Below are 23,654 nucleotides of genomic sequence, written 5' to 3'. Positions count from 1 at the left end.
TTGTTTTTAATGTGTCGTTTTCGTCATCGTTGTTGATATTTGCGCTAACTATTACCTGCACATTTTGAATGTAAAGTCATCTGTATTTACGAAGAGAAAAGAACGACAACCAGACGTGATGACGACATTGTTTTACGTAGCCTGACCTCACATCGCTCGGGTGACTGGTATTTTCCCCCGCTCAACGAGATTCATCTCTCACCCACCGAGCGCAGCGAGAGAGCAACATCAGTACCAGCACTAGCGGCGGATGCGCATCGCGCCGTAAACACAATATAAAGAGCATTACGTTTGAGTGTTAGAGCACACAGATTTCAGGCGAAGGTTTTCCTCTTCTGTGGGACGGGGGAATGCAAAACCCCGGATCCCCCGGACCGTGCTGCTGTTCGTAAGGATGCGATCGCTGAGACAAGCGTGGGCCTCGATACTCACCGAGGTTTTCTTCATCACAACAGTTACTGTCAGCGCTACAATGGCAGGTAAGAGTGATTGAACGGTGTGTTTTGGAGATAATACAACGCGTGATTTTGTGTCATATTGGAGATATTTCTGTTGATGTTAGGCGTAAGATCTGGGTTAAATAAACTTTATCTGTATATTATTTACACACATATGCATATACGTAAAGTATCGGTTTTAATTTCCTCTTGCACTGTAACTTACTTTTTGCTCGGAGAAGAGATCCGCAAGCGTCAAATATTGTGATAAATTAGATTTGTAATTATTCATTTGTTGTCACATTCTCTGGCTGAAGGGTTTATGAAAAATAATTCTGGTTTATGTTGTTTAAATTGGGCTTTAGCAACTACAATTTAACTATGGTATTTGTTGTAAGACTAAAGCATCAAATGTTTACTATAGTACACTACCCATAACCATGATATTTGTTTTAAAAGAATTATGATACAAATATCACTCCACCAAAAAAACATATTTACACTTTTACTTTTTATTAAAACCATGTATGAATTCATAAGGGAAATAAATACTCATATTCACATCTGATTTGTCATGTCTTCTAATGACACAGAACTGGCCAATACAGAACTACAGGAGACAGAACTGGGTGAAAAGCTCTTGGATGCATACGGGGACAAGTGTTGCTTTAGGGAGACTAGGGTGATTTGTTCTGTGACGCAGGTGGGAGAGATATGGACCCCCTGCCATTGACATGTGTGCCCATTTTAGGAGGTGGACGCACACCCTGGATACATTTGCATTGTTCTGATGTCATTTCTCTCAGTTTGAGGCATGTATCTTTATTTCCCAGGAGATTGTGTGCACTCAGGGGTGTGGGTAATGTCCTGATAACGTCAAACCATTCATTCACACACACGCACTCACACTTCAGGGGCTATTCTTTAACTCCTTGTTGGTGTGTTATTAAAGCGGCCAATCAGCAGTCAGGAGGAAAACTCCAGACCCTGACACCTTACTTCTGTCATGGGTCTGGGATATAAATAATTACGATATGAATGTAGACACGTGTCCGTAGAAGTTTCTTGAGGCTACATCCGCACTGAATACAAACAACAAAACAGCAGATGGCTATTCGTATAATGACACCTAATTGTATTTTATTTATTTTTCCATAACAAAGTATGATGGTGTTACTAATGTACAGTAGTGAAGGCATATGCTTTTGTACATTGTAATACTGCAGTCATTTTTAAACACCTATTGGACATGGTTTTGTAAAACAGTATTTTTCTGTAAAATACTTTAAGTAGCTTGTTAAGAGGTAATCCTTTAGTAACATGGTAATACTGTCCATCAGATACTTTAACTGTACCATGGTACATGCTTTTTAATTTAAGAGGATCTTTCACAGCTTACCTACGCAAAGTAATGCTTCAGATAAATGTCTGGTGGACCTGTGAATGCGACTATAATCCCTTCATCTCTTTAAAGATTAAGGCACTGGATTCACAATGCAGTGCAACAGAGATTAAAAAAAGTGACTGCAAACTGAAAATGGGGACACGAACATGGTGGATATTTTGCCAGATGCAAAAATAATTTATGAAAACTATATGAAAGATTTATGCTATTTAAACTATTTATGAAAGAAATATATGTTAAGACTGAATGAAGATTGTTAAGGTACATTGCAAAAAATGACTTTCTTACTTAGTATTTTGGTCTTGTTTTCCAGCACAAATATCTAAAAGTAATTGAATCAAGATGCATTTCTTGATTAGCAAAACGACCCAAGAAAAAAGTCTGTTTTTAGAACAAAAGTATGAGGTTTCCGTGAATTTGTACTAAAAGCAAGCAAAAAGTCTGCCAATGGGGTAAGAAAAATGATCTTAAATTAAGTGACTCCGAAAAAGGTAAACCTTAATTCAAGATTATTTTTTTACCCCATTGGCTGATTTTTTTGCTTGCTTTAAGTACAAATTCACTGAAATTTCATACTTTTGTTCTAATAACAAGACTTATTTTTTTTTGGTCGTTTTGCTTATCAAGAAAATGCATCTTGTTTTCCAGTACAAATGTCTAAAAGTTCTTGAATCAAGGAAAACATACTAAGTAATAGTAATAATTTCCAGTGTAACCTTTCAAAAATGATTATTTAAAAGGTTCTTGTTTCAGTGGTGGTTACGGTTACACAGGTATAATGCAGATCATTCAGATTCAGAAAGGGGAGGCTGATGTGGCTTTCACACAGAAATGAGAAGACAGGAGGAATCTTAAAAAGAATTAGTGAAGGTCAAAGCACATGTTTTGAATAAGGTGTGCAAAAACCAAAGAATATTGAGCTTGACTTCATTTCTGTTAGTGTTTAAACCAATTTACTCCTTTTTTTAAATAATTTATAGGAGTGAAAGCATCTGGAAAACAAAATCATTTCATTTTGTTAGATTTACACTTAATAATTTTTCAATGGGTTTCAGCGTAACTTCTCTAATTCTCTTATTTTTTTCGTTTAGCACAGAGGTTACAAATATGATTTTGTTAGTATGAATTCTGGATTAGCATTCAACCTGAAAGGAACGTGGAATATTTAAGCACTCAAGCTCGTAAAGCGATTAAATGCGGTATCGTGTCTGTCATAGAGTCTTTCTGCTGATGTCGCCTCGTGCACATGCTGCTCTTCTGATTTAATGCCCCAAGCGTGGGCGTTTTCAAAGGTGCTTACAGCACTTTCTACTCCAGTGTTTTTTTTCTTTTTGAGGTTGAAGCCTACGTGAAGAACCGTTTGAGTACATGCAAGTGTTTAGGGCAAAATAACTAAATGGCTAAAAGTATATGGACACCCTATCAACACGATTTCCAAACCATCTGTGTACAATTTTCCTCAGTGAGGTCAGCCACTGATGTTAGGCAATGGGGTCTGGATTGCAGTGGGTGTCATTTCAGCTTTAATCTGTTTTTGCATGTGTGACAGATTGCCATTCCAATCTGTCTTCAAAGTAAATGCCTACAGCTAGGATTTGCATCCCCATTAGGTATTATCAAGTTTTTTTTCTTTCACTCCAAATATTTGTCTGTGTTTTAAGAATAGGGAAGATGTCTGGCAGAACATCTGTGTTTGTTCTGTGACTATCTGTTGTTTAGTTCTTCTGATACAGCGACACAATAGACAAGTATGTTTAAAACAGAAAGGTTACAGCTGTCACTCAATATTTGGGCAATAGAAATGAGCCATTGTGAAAATTCTCAGACTGTCTAATTTTCTGCCTGTTTCTTTCTCGTCCCTGTTTCTCTGTGTGTTTGTCATCTCTTTCTTGTTTGTTTTTGCCTGTGTGTGTTCTTTTATTCCTTCTCCGTCTTTTTGGCACAGGGTAGGAGCTGTACTTGATGCCCTGCATTATAATTTGACGTTTATTGATTTAATGTGAAGAGAAAAGTGCCATTATTGCGAGCACAAATTGGTTTATGTTTTGTAATAGCGTTATTATGTGTATGTAATGTTCAGTAGTTCATTTTTCTTTCTTAGCTTAAAGCTAAGTTTCATTTCAGTACTCACGGTTACATGTTAACTTTTTTGTCATTACGATTAAAATCATTCTGATTTTTTTAATTGAGATGTTATCTATCCGATCTGGTGTTTACATGTCCCAGGTTTCATTGGAATGATTTTGTGGCACACTCACATTGGTATATCCTGTTTCTTATGTTTTAAGAAACAGGATATACCTGTTTCTCTTCAGCATGTTGTTCCGTTATTTATATGCGTTACTTTATTTACAGCGTGGCTTTTTAGGCAAACTGTTGTTGGAGCAAAAGACGGGCGCAAGAATCAAACCTTTTTAGTGGTTGTGCAGCGAGGCAATCTAGCCATCCTCACACCATTGCTTTATTTATCTTAAGAGAAGACTTACATTTATCCTCAATCTAGTACCTCAGAGATGATGTATTTTTGTAGGCTAACCCAGAAATAAGCGCTGCGATGGTTCCAAAAGCCTATTCATTTTTCCCATAGACTTTTTGACTCAGTGATAATTTTTTAATGATGTTTACACGTTTTGTCTATCAAGATAATCTTTACAAATGAACACCCCATTTTTTATTTTTGAAGATGAAATACAATCGGCAGAAGTATAAAGCTAACACGATGCTATAAACGGACTACAGGTTGCTTGACATCAACGTCACCACCACCAAGCCGCCGACAACTCTTTCAAACCTTATATAAATTTGTTACCTGGTAAGTAATTACTCTGTGAATAAATATGCATCTACATTTTATGGGTTTTATGCAGTGTGCCCATGTTGCATTATTGTGAGCTTTATATGTGCGATGACGTCTAACGTCCCCGCCAAAGGAATACTCGCTTTTAGCAATTTGTTAGCAATCGCCGTTTTTAAGACACAATAAGACTTTCAAAAATCATAAGTGGGTTATAATTGGTGTGTTTTATGACATAGTATAAAAGAGTGTTTAGAGGTTTTGTTTACCACAGACCTTACTTCAGGCGATTTACCAAAAACCCATTCAAAAAAAACCATAAACTTTGGAGCGATGGAACCGGAAGTCCTAAAATTCCAACTCGCTTCTTTGTTTTGCATACAAAAATACGTCATCTCTGAAGCCACTTATTTACTGCAAACCATAATGGCCGATAGACGGGAATTTATTAATTTCCAATTGAAAGTCGCACAAGGGCTGCGTGGGCTGACGACCCACTGCGGATGCGGAAATTTCAGTTCCGATCTGAGCTTTGGATGCGTTAAAAAATGAACTTGAGCGACTAGACCGCATATGACTCGCTGACCGGAAGTGAGGTATTTCAATGTACTCCAATCAAATCACGATGAACTGAAGATTATTACTACTTTTTGTTTACTTTTGTCAGTAACACACGAATCCTTTAAAGTTGATTGATAATTAATCATTAACACATTGTTAATTGAATATTAATATATTATTGTTCATAATCTTGTCTCCATTTTGTTCCCTCCAAAACACTGGCACTCTTTTGTCATATATGCATAGCAGTTAATTGTTTGCATGCAATCATTTCTACATTTAATGATTGCAAATATTGGGAGATTGAATGAGTTTACGTACAAACTGAAAGTTCCTCACGGCTACCACTAGGGGGCGAATTCCGACAGTCATGTCCGAATGTCATGTACAGTAAAAAGGTGTCGTATGGGAGATGATGAGTGTTCGACTTCATGCTGCGCTGCAGAAATTTACCGGTGCATGACATAAAAGTACCATAAGAGCGCTTCGAAAGCACATGAAACCACTATTTTCAAGTCATACACCAGCGCACAAAGACAAACACAGAGTTTGACGTTTTGCTTATATTTATCATCATGCGGTAAAATATGTCAGTTCATATGCCGAAAACAATACGTCTTTGGATGATCTTCTAAACTGTAGAATGACAGGACCACAGATTCGAATGCGACAGTCATTTCCCTAAAAAGCAATACGTCATTATGTGAACATATCATCTCAACGTCGTTGCACATGCGCACAACTCCGGGTTTCAGGTTTTAAAATGATCGAGTGTTAACGGGGTCACATGGCGAGAATATGTGTTTTTCTGTGTCTTTGGTGTGTTATAAGTTGCCCATACGTTGCAAAAATTGCTAAAATTAAAGTGTCGGAACAAAAGATGTATTCTATCTAAAAGCGAAAGCTCACCCAGACCTGCCTGAAACGCCTCGTTTTACCACACCCCCACAAATCTTCGTCAGTTCGTGGTATGATTTGACAGAGACCGCACAAATGTATACACAGGTAAAGTGGGCGCACGTGTCAGTACAATTGCTTTGGAACCTTTCCAAATATGGTAAGAGGCATTACATTTCCTTCACACGCTTGCAGTATCACTGTGAACCAGTTAACTGGCCAATCAAAGCACACCTCGCTTTTCAAAACGATGAGCTTTGTAAAAAAATCTGCGCGTTTATAGAGAGGCAAAGAGGAGATACAAACATGCACTGTATGTGGAAAAATACATGGTTTTTAAACCTTAAAGGGCAGCAAATCCAGGGGTTTTCTGCCATGTAAAAATAGTCAGTGGTATCGCCACTGTCTCTGTAAAGTTCCAGCTCAAAATACACCACATATCTTTCATAACAATATGTTGAACAAGGCCATTTGTGGCTGCAATGGAAAGTGCGCTGTTTTTGTGTGTGTCTCTTTAAATGCAAATGATTTTCTGCTCTCCTCCCGTATGCAAAATATGAGGTAGAGCGCTTACACATGTGCTTTGGATGACATCAAGATAAACAAAATGGCTGCAATTACATCTGTAATTCCCTATCCAACCAAAAGCATACTCTAACTGCAACAAAAATCTAATTAATGCCTTGTTATGACAGACAGGTATGTAAAGATCAGCAACCAGGTTATCTTACAAATGTGCACTCTATCCGCTCTAAGTATTGTCGCACTTAGGACATACAAGAAAACACTGAACTCACTGAGAAAGACACTGCGTTGTAATGAACAAGCTTAACAGAAATTATGTCGGTCAGAAGTCTTCTGAACCGATGGGCACAATGCGTTTTATACACATTGCATTACATCTAATACAAACAATAATATTTGTTTTAGCCGTGTCATATGATGCCTTTAATGTGTCCTGTCAAGCAGAATAGCAAAGAAATAAACCACCACTTACAATCCGAATGAAACTTTGATCACTTTGGCCATTTTTATTCCGCTTGAGGTGTTTACATGTTGAAATCCTATTACAATCGGAATACAATGGTCCTTGTAAATGCAGCTACTGACCACAATGATTTTCCAACACCTCCATGTCCATCATTGTTTGGTACAAGATCTCTATTACCATTTATGTCAAAAGACAATTGCCCAGCAGGTGTATGCATTCTTCACATTCTAGTATTTTATGGAACGGTATTTTAACCTTATAAAGATAAAGCAGCTTTAAATGAGAAGTTAAACCATACTCATTATATGAGAGCTGGCACAGATCGACCCCCAGGTGATCTTATAACCTTTAAATATTGACAGAGTCTATGTGTGAAATCTGTCAGGCACCTCATTCATGAGATCAATACTATGTCTGTTGAGAGTGCTGTGTAAGGTTGTGCTCACCTGAGAGTGCACTCTCTCCCGGTCTGAACTATTGCAAGCAAACAGTCCTCCTCTGCAGTAATATCTTTGCTTTAAGATCTACGCTTACTGTTGAAATCCTGAAATGGCATATTCTGTGTTGCTCAAATGGCATATTCGGCTTTAAGGACACTATTTCGAAAAGGAAATAGATATGAAACCGACAAACCAGCTGTGTGGTGAAACACAATATGTCAAACTTCAATTTGAAGCAATAAAGGACAAAGAGAAAATAATACACATTGTAAATGACTTTCTTTGAATTAAAATCAAATGACTGATGTATAAAAACTAAAGTGTAGTGGGTCAGAGCTCATGGCAGGTCCGTATTTAAAAGGTTTTAAAAATGTTATTTCTCTCCATAAGAAAATGAAGGTTACTTGTATTTCTGGAACTGTTGCTTTTGGGTCAATAATGCTGGCAAACTGAATGTTTTAATACAGTATATTCACTGCACAATTCCTTATCTACTGGATAATGACATTTTCACTTTTAGATGACACCACGGATAATAGCTTATAACTAATTTAGAGATGAAACTGGGCACCTTATTTCTGCCCTGAATAAGACGCATGAGTAATCTAAATTCAGGAATTAGTCTGTGATGGAGAAGGCTGCTAGGAATTACATTTTTGATGTTGGTCACAATTCATTTTGACAGCAGCTGTTAAAAGAATCCTATTTCTGAGCCCAGAAGTCTCACAACGCACAAACGGTCTTTAATAATTGCTGCATTCGTCTTGTAACTCTGGAAGACGGTGCAGTGATGTAGAAGAATGCTGTTCGGTGTCGCTATGGGGAGGAAATTTGTTAACACCTTACCTGTAATTAGTGCAATGGATCGCAAAACTTGCGGTTCGGATCATTTTACGGATTTTGGGTCGTATCTCGCCGGACTTTCTATCATCTTCTTAAATTCGATACTGAATCATGAGGGGGCGGCGTGTAAAAATTGTGAAGTGGTGTGTGTTTTGACCATAGACTGTGTAATGGACGTAGTGTCTAGGACGTTACCTTTATCATGTAGAATTCTAAGGCATAATATAATCTTAACAAAATGATCTTGTTTTTTTTATTAAAAAAAATTCACTCCCTCACAGTTGTCATGGCAAAATTACCAATAAGCGGTCATTCCACTGAAACTGCGCTGCTCTCTGTCATTGAAGCCCTGAGATTTGAAAGAGCTTCCTCTAACTCATCTGTTCTCATCCTACTGGATCTAACTGCCGCCTTTGACACCGTTAAGCATCACATCCTCCTGTCCACCCAAAAGGCTATGGGGGTCTCCGGAATGGTGCTACAATGGCTCAGGTCTTACCTCTCGGGTAGGTCCTTTAGAGTATCCTGGAGAGGTGAGGTTTCTGAGTCCCAACATCTCGACACAGGTGTGCCTCAGGGCTCAGAGCTTGGTCCGTTGCTATTCTCTGTATACATGACATCCCTAGGCTCTGTCATTCGGAAACATGGCTTTTCCTACCACTGCTATACGGATGATACACAACTCTACCTTTCTTTTCGTCCAGACGATCCGACTGTGTCTGCACGCATCTCAGCTTGCCTAGCCGACATCTCGCTTTGGATGAATGGCCATCACCTGCTGTTGAACCTTTCAAAAACAGAACTGCTTGAAATCCCGGCCGATACAAAGACTCATCACAACCTCTCCATTCAACTGGGCTCATCAACCAACACATCTTCCAGAAAGGCAAGAAACCTGGGAGTGGTGATCGATGATCAGCTCAACTTCACAGATCAAGTTGCCAGCACCCCCCGGTCCTGTAGATTCATCCTCTACAATATTAGAAAAATTAGACCCTTCCTATCAGAGCATGCTACGCAAGTCCTAGTACAGGCTCTGGTCCTGTCCAGACTGGACTACTAAAATGCGCTACTGGGTGGACTTCCAGAATGCTGCGGCAAGAGTTATCTTTAATGAACCGAAGAGAGCACACATCACCCCTCTCTTCATTTAGCTACATTGGCTCCCTATAGTCGCTCGCATCAAATTCAAGACTCTGCTCCTGGCCTACAAGAACACCACTGGTTCGGCACCACCTTATCTTCACTCGCTAATGCAGACATATGTACCCGCCAGTTCTCTACACTCTGCAAACGAACGGCGTCTTGTGGTGCCATCCCAAAAAGTTAAAAAATCTCCCTCGTGCAGCTTCTCAGCTCTCAGCTGGGATCTGTTCCACCTATGTGGAATGATCTGCCCGCTGCTACAAGGTCTGCAGATTCTGTAGCCATCTTTAAGAAACGTCTGAAAAACCACCCGTAGCTGGTAGTTTCCTGTAGCTCAGTGGTAAGAGCATTGCGTGAACAACGCAAGGTTGTGGTTCTGTTCTGACTATATTTTCTTCTCTACTCTTTAAAAAAAAAAAAAAAAAAATGATTCTGTATACTGCGTTAGGTTATATGAGACCAGTCTTCTTTTTTGATTGCACTTATGCTTTTGTTGTACTTATGCTGTCCCAATTGCTTCCATTGCCTACCCGTGACACTCAGCCGCCATGTTTGCAATGCCTCATCTGGGCAGCTAATTTACTGTATGTTGCAAGACCACAGTCATATACTGTACTTGAATAGGGGAAGAAGACCGATATTTCTGAAATCACTGGCAAAAATGTAATTAAATAGCATATTTCCAGCCCCGCCGCAGAGAATTGTGAAGCTTTATCGATTGATCATTGGCTCTTTTTTACTGGAATGCAGGACATCCTTCGCAAAAGTGGCCATATGGAACAAGGAATTCCCTCCACAGTAATAGTTATGTCACTTGTTGCATCTTGTTAATATCTTTCCAATAACTTTTCTAGACGTTTGTACAGAGGTTATGACATCCCAAAACATCTCATCTTTCTCTTAAACGTTGCTTTTTGTGTATTATTCAATATTAATTTTGGTAAGACATGTTTTCTCTACTTTCTATAATTTTATCAGAGCAAATGCAAAATAAAAGCGAGCAACCGGCTGTACTGTTTTTGTCAGATCAAATATTTTACAAAATTATTTAGAAATTTGCTGGCAAACGCAGACGAAAATGTCAACAAGCTCATGCACGAATGATGTGAAGCGAAAGGATGGTGATCATTTATTTTGCCACTGTTCTTTTGAACATTTATTGCCGGCCTGTCACCTTTCTTGACATTTCACTACGAAAGAATTCAAATTGAAGACCTCAGTGCCTCGGAAAGACCCCATAGCTCTGCCCTCCTTCTCTCTCGGCTATAAAACATTGTTACATTGTGTCTTCCTCTTGTCAGCCTGACATGAAACATACAGCACAAAGCTCTTGAAAATTACAGCGTTCAGTCCACACTACACAACATGGTTGGCCCTGGTGATAAGCAGGTTCAAGAGGAGTGTTGAAAGACAGGCATGGTCTGGACTGAAGTATAGAACTGGAGAGAACATCATTTTCTCTTCTTTGGTGTTCAGTTAAAGTTGAATGGTGTTGCTAGGCGACTCACTTTATAGGAATGCCAGTTTGAGTTCATGGGCAGGTCAGAGGCAACACAAAAAGATTGTAATGCTGGTATTGAAAAACTGCACCTGTGTCGCATTCAAAGCACTCTAAATACTCGCGTTTCTCAAACCTGGGGACTTTAATCTTACAGCATCAAAATATCTTCATTCAGAAACCTCTTTTAGTAAAACTTTGCTCCGATGCATTGAGTATAATAGAACACACCAACTTTGTCTGCCTGAGCTAAATCTGCATATTGCTCTGAATATTTTTTTCTAGCGGAAGCCCTGTTTCAGACTGTCTGGCATAGACTTCATGTGCACAGAAATACCAGTATGAATGGGTCACCTTGAGGGACGTCTGAACCATGGCCAGATACCCTCAGATGAGACACTCCCACTCTGGCCTTTGATGGCACAGGCATGAAAAGAACACAGTGAGGAATGATGGTAGCAGCCCAAAGCAGCTGTGATGTGTGTATGTGTCTCTGTGCTTGCAGACTGATTCAATTTTCGGGGTAATGCAGATTAAATTGGATCTGTTTATTATCGTTTTTTTCCCCCCAAAACAACACTGCAACAAAGCACTCGTATACACAGTATATCTGCCGTTACAGTAATTCCAGATGGGATGGGAATCGGAAAGGATTTAATAATGCAGTATCTGGTTCAGTTTAGTTTTGGTATGAAGTTATTCAAAATAGATGTCAATCTTTCATTTGCGGTGGACTTTGGTGTATGCAATTATTTGCTTAACCTGTTTGGATTGTGGGTGGTTGGAATAGAATTGCATTTTTGACAGTGATGCGCTTATACATTTATACTTCTCAAAGACTTTCAATGATGGCATCCTTTGTGCCAAAGAATATTGATGTGTGAAAAACGTTGCTAAAAATGAGAGTGAGAACCTGTGACACACTGCTGAGAGGTAAAATGTCACAGTACACGTAAATCCAAACAGATCAACACATTCATGTGATTTAAAAAGATGCCCTGTTTCCTGCCTGCATGTGCAATGTGTGATGTTCATCATAGTCCAGAGGAAGTCATCTTTACTTATCGTGTTAAATTGATAGCTGGAGGAATTGATAGGTAGACAGATGGATTCCCTTGTATTTAGAAATGATAAAGAGCAGGAAATTGCTTTTGTGCGCCTGATCGTGCGTATGCACCTGCGTGCATGAATGTGTCTGTAAGCGTTGTTCTGGTATTAATGAAACTGTTAAGATTTAAACGAATGGACCAAAAGATAAACAAAATGCGGGACTGTCATAAACCAGCTCAGTGATAATGTGTAATTCTGTGAAAAAAACATCACCGAGTCACTTTCAAGCATTTTATGGGCAGTTCCAGTAAAGCTGATCGCTGTGAGGCAAGCAATGACTATTCTTTTGAGCATTGCAATCAATGTCTGTTAAAGTGATAGTTCCTGTCATCATTTACTTATCCTCTTGTCATTTTAAACCTGTATGACTTTCATTCTTCCGCTGAAAACAAAAGAAGATTTTTTTAAGGAAATGTTATTAACCAGCACTAATTCACTTGCATTGGGTGGGGGCATACAATAAAAGTGAATAGATATCAGCAGTGTTTGGTTACCAATTTTCTCCAAACACCTACTGTCATACAGGTACATGATGGGTGAACTATCCCTCTCAAAAGGTGACATGATGTCTCTTTGTCAGAAGGCTTCTTAATGGTATTCCTTACGGGAGCTAATGATCCGTTTAATAGATTGACATAACCGTTCACTGATGACATTTAAAGATTGTAGGCTTTGAACAATAATTCAATCCATTTATTAGTTTGACACCAAATGCTGAATAAAAACGATACATTTATGTCATGTTCTTAAATGTTGTGTTTTTTTTCACCATCTCCCTTGACTGGCAATGGTTCAGAAGAGTTCACCCCCACCCCCTTTCAGCTGCTGCGCTGGCGGTGACTCACACCTGATGATGTCACTCCTACCCTGTTGCCATAGTAGTTGTTATGGAAACAGGAGCCAAGGTTTCAATGACTGAGTCTTCTAGAAAGGAACTCAATAAAGCAATAACTCACTTCAGACTGTCTATTGCCGTGATTTTACCACAAACAATTAAGGGACTTTATCACTAAAAACCGTTAAAGTTTAGTAGCTTTAGTAGCTTTTTGCCTTTATCAAACACCAGCAGCAATGTAATAAAATATACTCAATCGTTCTGTTAATTTTCATCTTCAGAAAAGGCAATTGTTCAACTATGTAAGTATAAAACTAGCACTTTGAACCGCCATGTGGTGTTATGATAAACATGGTTTGTGCAGCATGGATCCCTGGTGAAAACCAGTGGGAGACACACAGCTTCTTTTTCAGATAGTTTGACATTTGTGGGTGTTGGATCAGACGCCTTTGTCTTTAAACTGTTCTCCACTTAGTAGCGGGAACCACGTAACATTGCTTTGCTCTCACACTGGACCTCTCCATCATAACAGCAGTGAGACATGATACACTAGTCCCCTGATTCTTCATATGAGAGCTGTTATACATTAGCAGGCTGATAGTTGTTAGCTGTATTCAGTTATTCTCTCTGCCTGTCATGTTCTTTGGAACATTGAGGGCTGAATGGTGTTTTGTCTAATATATGATCACTCAAGCTGCAGAAACAAACAATAGCTTTGGGGCATCTACAAATAGACGTACTGCGAGACCAAGTGCATTTTGTTTATCCGGTGACATTTATTGTATCATTGTAGGAAAAATGATTCATTTTTTTCTCACTTATTCCCAATGGCCATCATAAAATCACACAGCATCTTATTTTGTTGCATATAATTTACATTTTCATAAATCAGCCAGCTTTAATAGTCAAAATATTTTATTTGGATGCAAACTTTAGTGTGCACAACACAGCTTTTACCCAACAGCTACCCTTTAGTAAAAATACATAATTCATAGTTTTCAAATAATTTACAACATGAATAAGATTCATGTAAGAGAAGATAAAATTAGTTTTGCTTGCCATGTAACGTTTCCTTTGACATGCACAGAACATTTTAGCATAACTGAATTAGAAATATGGTCATGTTAAAATATTTTGTTGGGTTACAGCATATACTGAAGTCATGTGACAAGTGTTTGTTAGATATAAAGTTTTTGGCTGAAATAATTGATGAATGAATCTACATCAATACGTCTCTTTCCGTTTCAGTTGTGGGACATTGTCCCCGGAGTTTGGACTGTGCCCGGGAGCGAAGACACTTCTGTCAGCCCGGCTCCTCGCACTGCGGCCCGTGCTTGGACCCATTTGTAGAGAACAAACGAGGGAAATGTGTGGCAAGAAGACGAAATTACCCAGGTGAGTAACTTCTGAATGAGTCAGACACAGCCAAAAAGAAAGAGAATAGCTATCATGCTAATGGTTTCTATTTCGGAGAGTACTGTGAGTGCATTCATAATGAGTGTAAATGAGAGCCGTACATTGATAAATGGCACCTAAATACAAAGCACCGCAGTTTAGATTGCAGTAGGTTTGAGCATCGTTCTGACATCTGTGAAGAATGTCTCTTAAACTCCAGTTCACTCTCTGAGGTAACAAACAGCAATACAGAATTGTCATTTGAATTTAGCGAGGTAGAATTAAAATGAAAAAAGTAATAGTTGTGCTTCAAGTGTATACATTTTTAAAATAATAATATTTTTCTTTCATTCTCTGTTATGTTATCCTTCACACGATATTTTCAGAAACAGCGGGTGATAACATTTTTTGAAGAACTTATAGTTTCGCATGTGTTTTGTGGATCACAGATGCATATTGTACAGTTCAATAATACAATAAACTTACAGTACTAGGAAATCTTTCGCTCAAAACCCGGTTGACTTGGTCTTGCATTCAAAAAAATTCTCAAGCATCGACTGCAAAAATATTGTAATGCATAGGCTCTATAGTTTGGCTTGGCATGAATATTTGTGGCAGCAGATAAAACGTCTCTTAAAGGTTTAGTGATTTACATGAAGAGGGATATTAACCAAATACGTCGCAAGAATAGATCACTCTTATAATACAATGTTGTTCAGGGGGTTTCCATCCTCGTTCAATTTTGACGTAGCATCAGTATGCATTGAACTGCGGTGAAAGTCCTCTCACTCCTCACCCCCCTCCAGTCTGGTTTCCCTCTCCCCCTTTTCCACCCACACATTGCTGCAGATGCAACAGGAGGGAGTGGGGCTAATCAAATAATTCAGGCCGTTTCCTTTTGCACCGCAGCGGTATGTCATGACAAATGTCGATCTAAACCTGCTTTCCTTCAACAAGCAGCAATAAGATGTAAATATCCTCAAGCAGCTCGGTTTTAGCTTCCTGATTCTAGTCTTGCAGTCTTGAAAATTATCGAGCTGGAATTTTCCAGTGCTGCTTTTGGGGGGGCATTGCTGATGTTGACATGTAATCGATAAGGTTCAACAGGCAGGAGTATGAGCAATTTCTCCGGTGCCTCTGTAAAGTCTCCCTCTTGTTTCCAGTTATTTTAGAAGACCTAAGAGCATTCGCACATTTTTCACACTTTGTAATTTGCATTTGCGAATGAGCTGCTTTTCTCATAACGGAGACAGCTGGTTGTTTTGTATTCGTAAAATGCATTGCATATAAATTTTACATCCTGGTTTTGCTTTATGTCTGTGCTGCTGTGTGCAAACAGAACATTTTCCTGTGAATACAATCTGATAGTGATTATCATCACTCTCATGTCCAAATTTGTCTATGAGTATGTTTAATTTGTGTTTTAGCAAAAACATTGTTATGTTTAACCAATGTGTTGGTTTGATGATATTCTATACAATGTAAATGATCTAGTTTTTGTCTCTTTAAATGTGTGGTCAACAGCAAACAAGTTATATCGAATTTTCCACATGATCTGAAGTGGGGAAATAATCTGACACTATTAAATAAATTTAGCGCACACTATTAAAAATAGCACCTGCATGATTGAGTGGCTGTGGCATCTCTCTCTCCCACACACACACCCTCTCTCCCAAACACCCAGTCTTTCTTTATCTTTCAGTTTTCTATTATCCTGCATGTGAAGTTTTAGCTATTGGCTATTTCTCTGTGGTTGCTGTGGTGACGCACTTCATTCATGAATCTGAAGAGGCCCCTCCCAAAAGCTCTGCCCAACAACCCACCGCCCACCAGCCTGCATGCCCCACTGCCCACGTATGCACCGCAGCACCACACAACACACACAGACACACACACTGACATGTTCGCCTACACACACTGCAGCATACACACCCTCACACAGTTCCAGCAGTGTATACACACACAGTATTATACAAGCTCATAAACACTTGAGCAGAGATTTTCTGTGCATGTCTCGATGCATAATCATTTAAATTCTCACGCTTTAGTACACTAGCAGCATCATGCACATTTTAACTGCAATTTAATTGCTCGGTGTGTTGCTGATAAAGAATTGGGATCAGATGTATGCTACAGTATGGGATGTGATATAATAGTCCTATTGTATGCTGTATTGTGGCTGTTTTCATGTGCATACACTGTTTAGTAAGGCAACTACTTTTCACTTATTTTGCTTTTTATCACTGTCTTTCTTAAGCAGCCAAGGGTAACCATCTCCCAGAGTTGGATGAGGAGATAGACATTCTGTCATCCATCATCAGCAAACACAGAGAATCAGAGATGAAGCACTCAGGTAAAACACCATGCCTTGAGGTCACCATGGGATAAGGAAGATTATTGGCATATTTAGCTTTTAAAGGGATTAGCCAAAAAGGATTCTGTCATCATGTACTCACCCTTATGTTGTTTTTAAAATCTGTATACATTTCATTGAACACAAAGGAAGATATTTAGAATAATGTATGAAACCATACAGTTCTGGGGCACAATCGACTAGCATACAGTAGTAGTTTTGTTTCCTATTATGGAAGTCAATGGTGCCCCGGAACTGATCGGTTACAAACTTTCTTTCAAATATCTTCTTTTGTGTTCCGTGGAACAATAAAATGTTTACTGGTTTCAAACTTGAGGCTGAGTATGGCAGAAATTTTATTTTTCCCTTTGAATTCCAGCTGTTTCACATAAACTTGTCATATTCCAAGGACCTTTATATTTTTTAACTGAAAACAGAAATTTGAACATCATCCACAATTTCTCCTTTTGTATTTAATTGAAGAAAAAAAAGAGCAATTTGAGAAACATTATGGTGAAATAATAAAGTACACATTTGAGTGAACTGTCACTTTAAGAGAAGTAAACTTGAAAAACTAAAAAATGTGTCTCTGCTTCCACGCTTCTACACCCACCCGGTTAATAAAATCTGACATTTTCTTTTGTTTTCGTGTTCTTCAGCCCCCTCTCCAGCCCCCGTAAAAGTCACAGAAGAACATTCGTGGCCCAACAGTCTACACAAGACGGAACCTTCTGCTACCACTGCAACACCAGAAAGGCCTCAGACAAGCGTTCTGACCACCTCCTCTCCTACCACCAGCCCAACCACACACGCTTCCATCATCTCTGCTGTTCACAGCGCACCCTTTATAGCCCCATACCCATCTGAGGACCACTCCTTTATCGGTGTGTTATGGACACTCTTTGCTATTGATATTTGATGATAAATTAATTTTAGTTTTGCAGATTTAAGACAGTAGTTCCTTTTTTCTCTAGTGTTTTCGGGTGTGTTTCTCATGGTGGGCTCAGTGGCCATGGTCCTGGCTGGAGTATGTTGGGTCAGGTGAGATTTCAGACCTTTGTAAAATGCTATTATTGGATCGTATGTCTTAAAACCCAGCTTAAAGACCCTAAGAAATCGCTCCACAGCTTTCTTTGTCAAGGCAGAATCCATTTAAAGGAATCACCCTTTTTAATGACCAGAAGGCATAACAGTATGTACGCCACAGCCATAACAACGATTTTCTGGATCAATGTAAAAAATATATTCTTGAGTGCATTAAATACAACCCATTCAATTTATTTTATACTTATACTTAAGTGATAGTTCACCCAAAAAAGAAAATTCTTACCCTCAGATTTTTCCAAACCTGTAAAAATGTCTTTGTTCTGCTATACATAAAGGCAGATATTTGGAAGAATATCAGTAACTTAACAGATGTCGCCCCCCATTTACTGCCATAGTAGGAAAAATAAAAACTATGGTATTCAACGGGGGATCTGCTCGCTTACTGACATTCTTCCAAATATCTTCATTTGTGTTTAGCAAAACAAAGAAGTTTGGAAGCTTTAATTTTAGGAGGAGGTTGAATTACCATAAAAGAGGAGATCACAACAGTTAGTTTTTATTGACCAAATACAACTTTTATGAAGCATGTAAATGTAGTGTATGTTAAAGTTGTGCAAAACAAAGTTATTTTAGTTCATCAAAATTAAAAGCATTTTTGTTTATTGAAATCAAAAAAAATATTGGCCTAAAAATGATTGGGGAAAAAATAAAGTAACAAAAATTTGAAATGTTGCCTCAGAAATAAACTGAAATAAGTTTAAAGAAATAAAATTATAATAACGAACAAAACAAAAATTAATTAATCTTATATAGCAACATAAAAGCATACAAAAGTTCTACCAAAATTCTACAAATATAAGTTCTAAAAAGTTTCTTAAAACTAAAAGCCAATTTTAAATATGTATAAAAACTAAAATCAAAACTATTATTTCAAAAATAAAATGTTGATTATTTGGTCAGTAAAAAGTAATTGATGCCCTCCAGTAGACTGCATTAGATTAAAAAGTCTGTGTAGTTATGAATATTTGTGGTCTGTTTTACATAATTGAAAGAATGTACAGAGACACATTTCAAAATACATTCATGTATTTAGCACTAAAGATGGTATTTACAGTGTTTCATAGGGTATTCAAAGTTTCAAATGAAATCAGTTTAAAAAACCTTATACATTAACGAATGGCAGCAAATGGTATTAATATTGTTTTGTTTTTCCTTTCAGAATGCAGAGAGGAAACCGTCTGGCCCAGAAAGCCGATTATCCTGCTTTTGGGTTGATAGGGTCTCGTTCTTATGATGGTGCCATGGTGAGTGGAGCATATACGCATAAACACAAGCTCTTGCTTTTATGTTCAGTGGCTCACATACTCACCTTCTATTTATTTCCAGCCTGGAGATAAGACACTTGCTCAGAGTGCCCAGATGTACCACTTTCATCTCCAGAAGCAGCAGATGATGTCACTCAAGTGAGTAATCTGCATAAAACTCTCATCATTTGCTCTTCATAGATGAAACACATAGCCCAGTGCATGATAAGGCGTTTAGGGACAGATACCTCAAAAAGTTGCATTTAAATGAACCTTGAATTTAATTGAAATGTTCATATTTTGATGATCCATCAAAGTTTCTTTAGTGAACCTGCATGTTTCTCATTCATTGGTGGTAACTTTTTAAGGCAGAGGAACGAGTGCAAGATTCCAGAGTCAGGAGCTACTTCAGATGAAGAAACTGAGGATGGAGACTTTACTGTGTATGAGTGCCCCGGACTTGCCCCAGTAAGATCACCACTTTATTCTTCTGAGCGTGATGACACACATCTACGTGTGTTTGTGTTCGTAGCTCACCTTCATCACTGTCATAAATCAAGACACCCTCGGTGTAATCGATGGCTTTATGTGTCACACACAGTGCTATGAGGTTTCCTGTAGTGCTGCAGCGTTTGAACATTTCTGTCTTTTTTCCAGACAGGTGAGATGGAAGTGAAGAACCCGCTGTTTGATGACACCACTTTTCATCTAAACCTGCAGAGAAGTTACAACTGAGTACTCCGAGGATGCATCAACCCAGATCACTTCATACAGAAACACACATGCAGTATCAGAGGCCATCTGCAAAAGGGTTCTTGTGGACCATTTAAGGCATTTTTGTGATGTTAAATCATGCTATTCTCCAGTCTCCTTTTTAGATTAGAGATGGAAATTGTCATACAGATGTGCAAGATACTGGTGACAGTAGCGTAGCACAATCCATCCACTGAAACTGAATGTCCCTTAGCAAAGCAACATTGTCAAATCTTCAAAACCTGTTTATTCACGGTTTATAAGGGTTCATTCGATTTTCCATTTAACAAACATCGTTTTGAATTTCCTGCTCATTTAGGACCTTTCAGTATAACTACAGAGAAGCATTTACTGCATGGACAAGCGTGTGTCTCCTTTCTTTCCTTAGGCATCTGTAACACCCTGTTTGAAAATATCTTCTGTGTAATATCATGTATAAACATGCAGCGGGATGTATCTATGCTCAAAAAGCTTGAATACAATTATCAATGCTCTTGATACAAGCTCAAGACACGTTTAATATCAGGTCATTGAGACTTCATCTGTACTATATTGTGAATACTGTGCAATGGAATGGGAGCATATTTATAGAGTTGATTGTTTAGACATATCTTGCCTGCAAACACTATTCATATATTTAGATTGGATGTGGAAGATGTCCATTTGCATTACGAGCAACGTATATGATTAGCATATTTTAGGCTACCTTCCACCAAAATTGTCTGTGACTGTATTTTTTAAACTACCGATGGTGATTTTAATATTTTTTTATAATTGTGCACACAAGAATAATCATAAATGATATTATGTAGCTGCTGTATATTCAGAATGGTCCTACTATGCATGTTTTGAAGCTGTATAATAATGAAGATGGTCAGTGTGCAATGCTGGTTCACACAAATGATGTAACAACACACATGGACTGTAACATGCGCATATGTATCATTCACATTTTTATTATTATTGAACCTGACCCCCGTCCCTAATTTGCAATGTATACAGTGTATATAACTGTGCCCTGGTCAGGGTTCACATGTATCTTGAACAAATACTCAAATTCCTGTTTGCTAACAGTGTGAACTGTAAGTTCCTCGCTGCTGTTTCTCAGGAAATCTGCCAACAGAACTGTCTGTGCCACATCTCTAATTCCAGTTGGATAACCCTTTAGGTTCTTTCAGACCTGCACCTTTGAATCTTCTAGTCAACGTTTGTGACAGTGTTGTCTTCAATGCTTTCAACGTTGCATTAAAGGTACATTTCACCCCCGTCTCCCAAAAAAACTTTCATCATTTACTTATCCTCAATTCACTCTATATTTTGAAGAACACTAGCCCCTATTGACTTCCAGTGTATGGACACAAAACATTTCTCAAAATATCTACTTTTGTGTTCCACAGAAGACTTATATACAAACTTTCAACGAAATTGATGAGAGAATTTTGATTTCTGGGTGAACTGTCCCTTTAGCGCAGCAGATCGGGGCAAAGCTAAGCCTTTAAAATTAAGGGGGAAAAAATATATATGTGCCTCAGTTTGCAAATGCATCCTCCACGAACTATAGCCTACCTGTTCGAGACGGTCATAATGGGGCTACCAATAAAACAACAGTTTTCAAAAGTCTGCATATCAGATTTACCCACTGAACCTTTTTCAACTGCTAAGATTGTCTGACGTGCATGTAAAGATGAAATATATCAAGAAAAAATAAATATTTATAATGTCTTGAAAAACAGATATACCCCGTCTCTTTTATATATTATTTAACTTGGATAGATATTTAAGACCACACAATGTCTTCTGTTACATCCGTCTTTATTAAAAGATTGACATATATACTGACAGTGAGCAGATATTAATGTTAAGGTCTTCTCGGCAGACAACAAACAATGATTTCAGTAAATCATGGCCATCTACTGGCTAATATCAGTTAAAACATCTTGAATGACTCATTCTTTCAATGCTGGGTTGATAATTTTTCCCATAAAGAGGATGGAACTTCTGGGGTCAACAATAAAGAGCATGAATGGACGGTCGAATCTGTAAATGTTCTTTGGGTTTGGTAAAGAAGATCCCAATAATATTGTAGTCACAGCTGCTGCAGTTGTGCCTTCTTCATCTACATCCAGAGCGGCTTTATGGACCACCTGAAAGTAAATCACAAATTCCACTTGAAAGTAATAATGAAAAATATTTCATAATTTTTACGCAAAATTCACATCTACAGTTTTCTTACCTCTGAAACGAAAATCTTTTCAGCCGAAAGTCTGCTGAAGTTTGCATTCACCGAGAACATTTCAGTCATACCCATTCCTTGCAAAATACCTCTCAGGGTATAAGATGTTTTAAGAGACAGCTTGGGTACATAGATTTTAACTTTTCTAAAAGACAAAAGCAGTATGGTCAGATTTGGCTTGTGACTTTAAGACATGCTGTAAAATGCAACAGTATCAAACCTTTCTGTAACTCCATTTCTCCACTTTGCAATGTCTTGTTGACAGACAGCCATCTCCAGCTCAGTGATGGACTTGTCTGGGAGAGCCAGGATCAGGGAGAAAGTGGCATTGTAGTCAAGAGCAAGGACTTTAGTGGCAAGTCTTTCGTCATAAAAAACTTTGACGTAATCATTTTTATGCATCATTTGCACTGGAACGGTTGTCTTATCATCAACATGAAAATTATCCTGAAATGTTTTTTTTGGGTCAAATGGCAAGTCCCATTTACCTTGAAAGAAAAAGAGAGCGGTGTTATTAAAAGATCAGATAAAATGATCAGATGATGCATGCAGATGGTTTACCTTTGAAATATATGTATGTGAGAAGAAGCATCTTGTCACTAGGATTCAGTTGTTGAACAACTTGATTTATTTTGCCGCGTGTTTTTTCCTTCACGTATGCGTTGATCTGTTCAACAGTTTCTCTGGTGCTGAAATCTACGGTGAAGCCTTCTGAAAGGTAAAACTGCTTTATCTCCTCAAAAAACTCAGGATGTGACTTAAATTTGTTGCTTAAATACAGAGCAGTGCCAACATCGATCTCCACCCCAGTATTCTTGCTGATCTCCTCCAAAAAACTTTGATATGCCTTATGCATCTCTTCAGTGCTCAAGAGAGAGCTGTTATGGCCGATGCCATTGTGAAGCTGATGTTTGGTATCACCATCTGCTCCTAGAGACAGCGCTGAAAGGGCCATTGACACGCTAATTGGAGAGAAGAAGATATTCTTGGACTGAAACTCCGGCTTTGCTGTGAGACTCTTGTACAGATGAAAACCAAAGTCATTGTTCATCGATAACAGAAATGAGATGTTGTCAGGAGTCGATGGTGAAATGTCATCGTCTCCATGGACGACTGGATGAGCTATGACCAAAAAACAAATCCAAAGGAATAGGTTCCTTTCCATGATTTCTTTTTTAGGTGGGTTAGGTCCTAACGAAACATAACAGATCAGTTATCAACATCATTTTTATTCTATTTAATAATGTTTTCTATTCTATGGAATTCATCATGACAACACAAAATCTCTAACCTGTCCAGCCAGCTGTTGTCTCTCTCTCCAAACTGAACTATAAAGCTAATGTCCTTAAATAGCATCAGAAATCAACCTTTAACCTGTTTCAAAGAAAACTGCAATGATTAACTATTTCATATTTACACAAATCAGTGATCAATTAAAAGTCACAGAATGTCAAGAACTCGTAAAAGCAAGATCTGACTAAAAAAAATAACCACTACTGTCTAAGTTTTAAACAATAGCGATATTTAAGGTTTCCAGAATGAAACTGTTCTGGACAAATTCTCCGACTGTCCGTGCATGAATTATAATATCCCACATCTGGGAGGATTTATT

At 38.2% G+C, this 23,654-nt stretch overlaps 2 protein-coding genes across 3 annotated transcripts; one reads left to right on the top strand and one right to left on the bottom strand.

The window, feature by feature from the left end:
* The first annotated feature begins 152 nt into the window (after positions 1–152).
* Positions 153–21,536, top strand: npdc1b (neural proliferation, differentiation and control, 1b). Of its 2 annotated transcripts, none has more exons than XM_056747169.1 (9): positions 153–479; positions 14,206–14,352; positions 16,613–16,705; positions 17,365–17,589; positions 17,680–17,746; positions 18,972–19,056; positions 19,139–19,215; positions 19,425–19,524; positions 19,714–21,536. In XM_056747169.1, the coding sequence occupies exons 1-9, from the start codon at positions 395–397 to the stop codon at positions 19,789–19,791; spliced, it is 957 nt and encodes a 318-aa protein (XP_056603147.1). In that variant the 5' UTR covers positions 153–394; the 3' UTR covers positions 19,792–21,536. The 2 variants fall into 2 exon arrangements, with proteins under 2 accessions (XP_056603147.1, XP_056603146.1); XM_056747168.1 differs by having other exon boundaries at positions 16,610–16,705.
* Positions 21,537–21,604: 68 nt separating this feature from the next.
* LOC130420083 (corticosteroid-binding globulin-like) lies at positions 21,605–23,427 on the bottom strand. The gene is made up of 5 exons (XM_056747167.1): positions 23,334–23,427; positions 22,604–23,233; positions 22,263–22,530; positions 22,043–22,187; positions 21,605–21,953 (listed from the first exon to the last, which is right to left on the bottom strand). Exons 2-5 carry the CDS (start codon positions 23,205–23,207, stop codon positions 21,756–21,758), a joined length of 1,215 nt encoding a protein of 404 aa, XP_056603145.1. The 5' UTR covers positions 23,208–23,233; positions 23,334–23,427; the 3' UTR covers positions 21,605–21,755.
* Between the last annotated feature and the right edge of the window lie 227 nt (positions 23,428–23,654).

Source organism: Triplophysa dalaica, chromosome 4 (genome assembly GCF_015846415.1).
Source record: "Triplophysa dalaica isolate WHDGS20190420 chromosome 4, ASM1584641v1, whole genome shotgun sequence".
Taxonomy (NCBI): domain Eukaryota; kingdom Metazoa; phylum Chordata; class Actinopteri; order Cypriniformes; family Nemacheilidae; genus Triplophysa; species Triplophysa dalaica.
The sequence above is the reverse complement of the archived record's forward strand: the minus strand, read 5'-3'. Positions and strand labels throughout refer to the sequence as shown.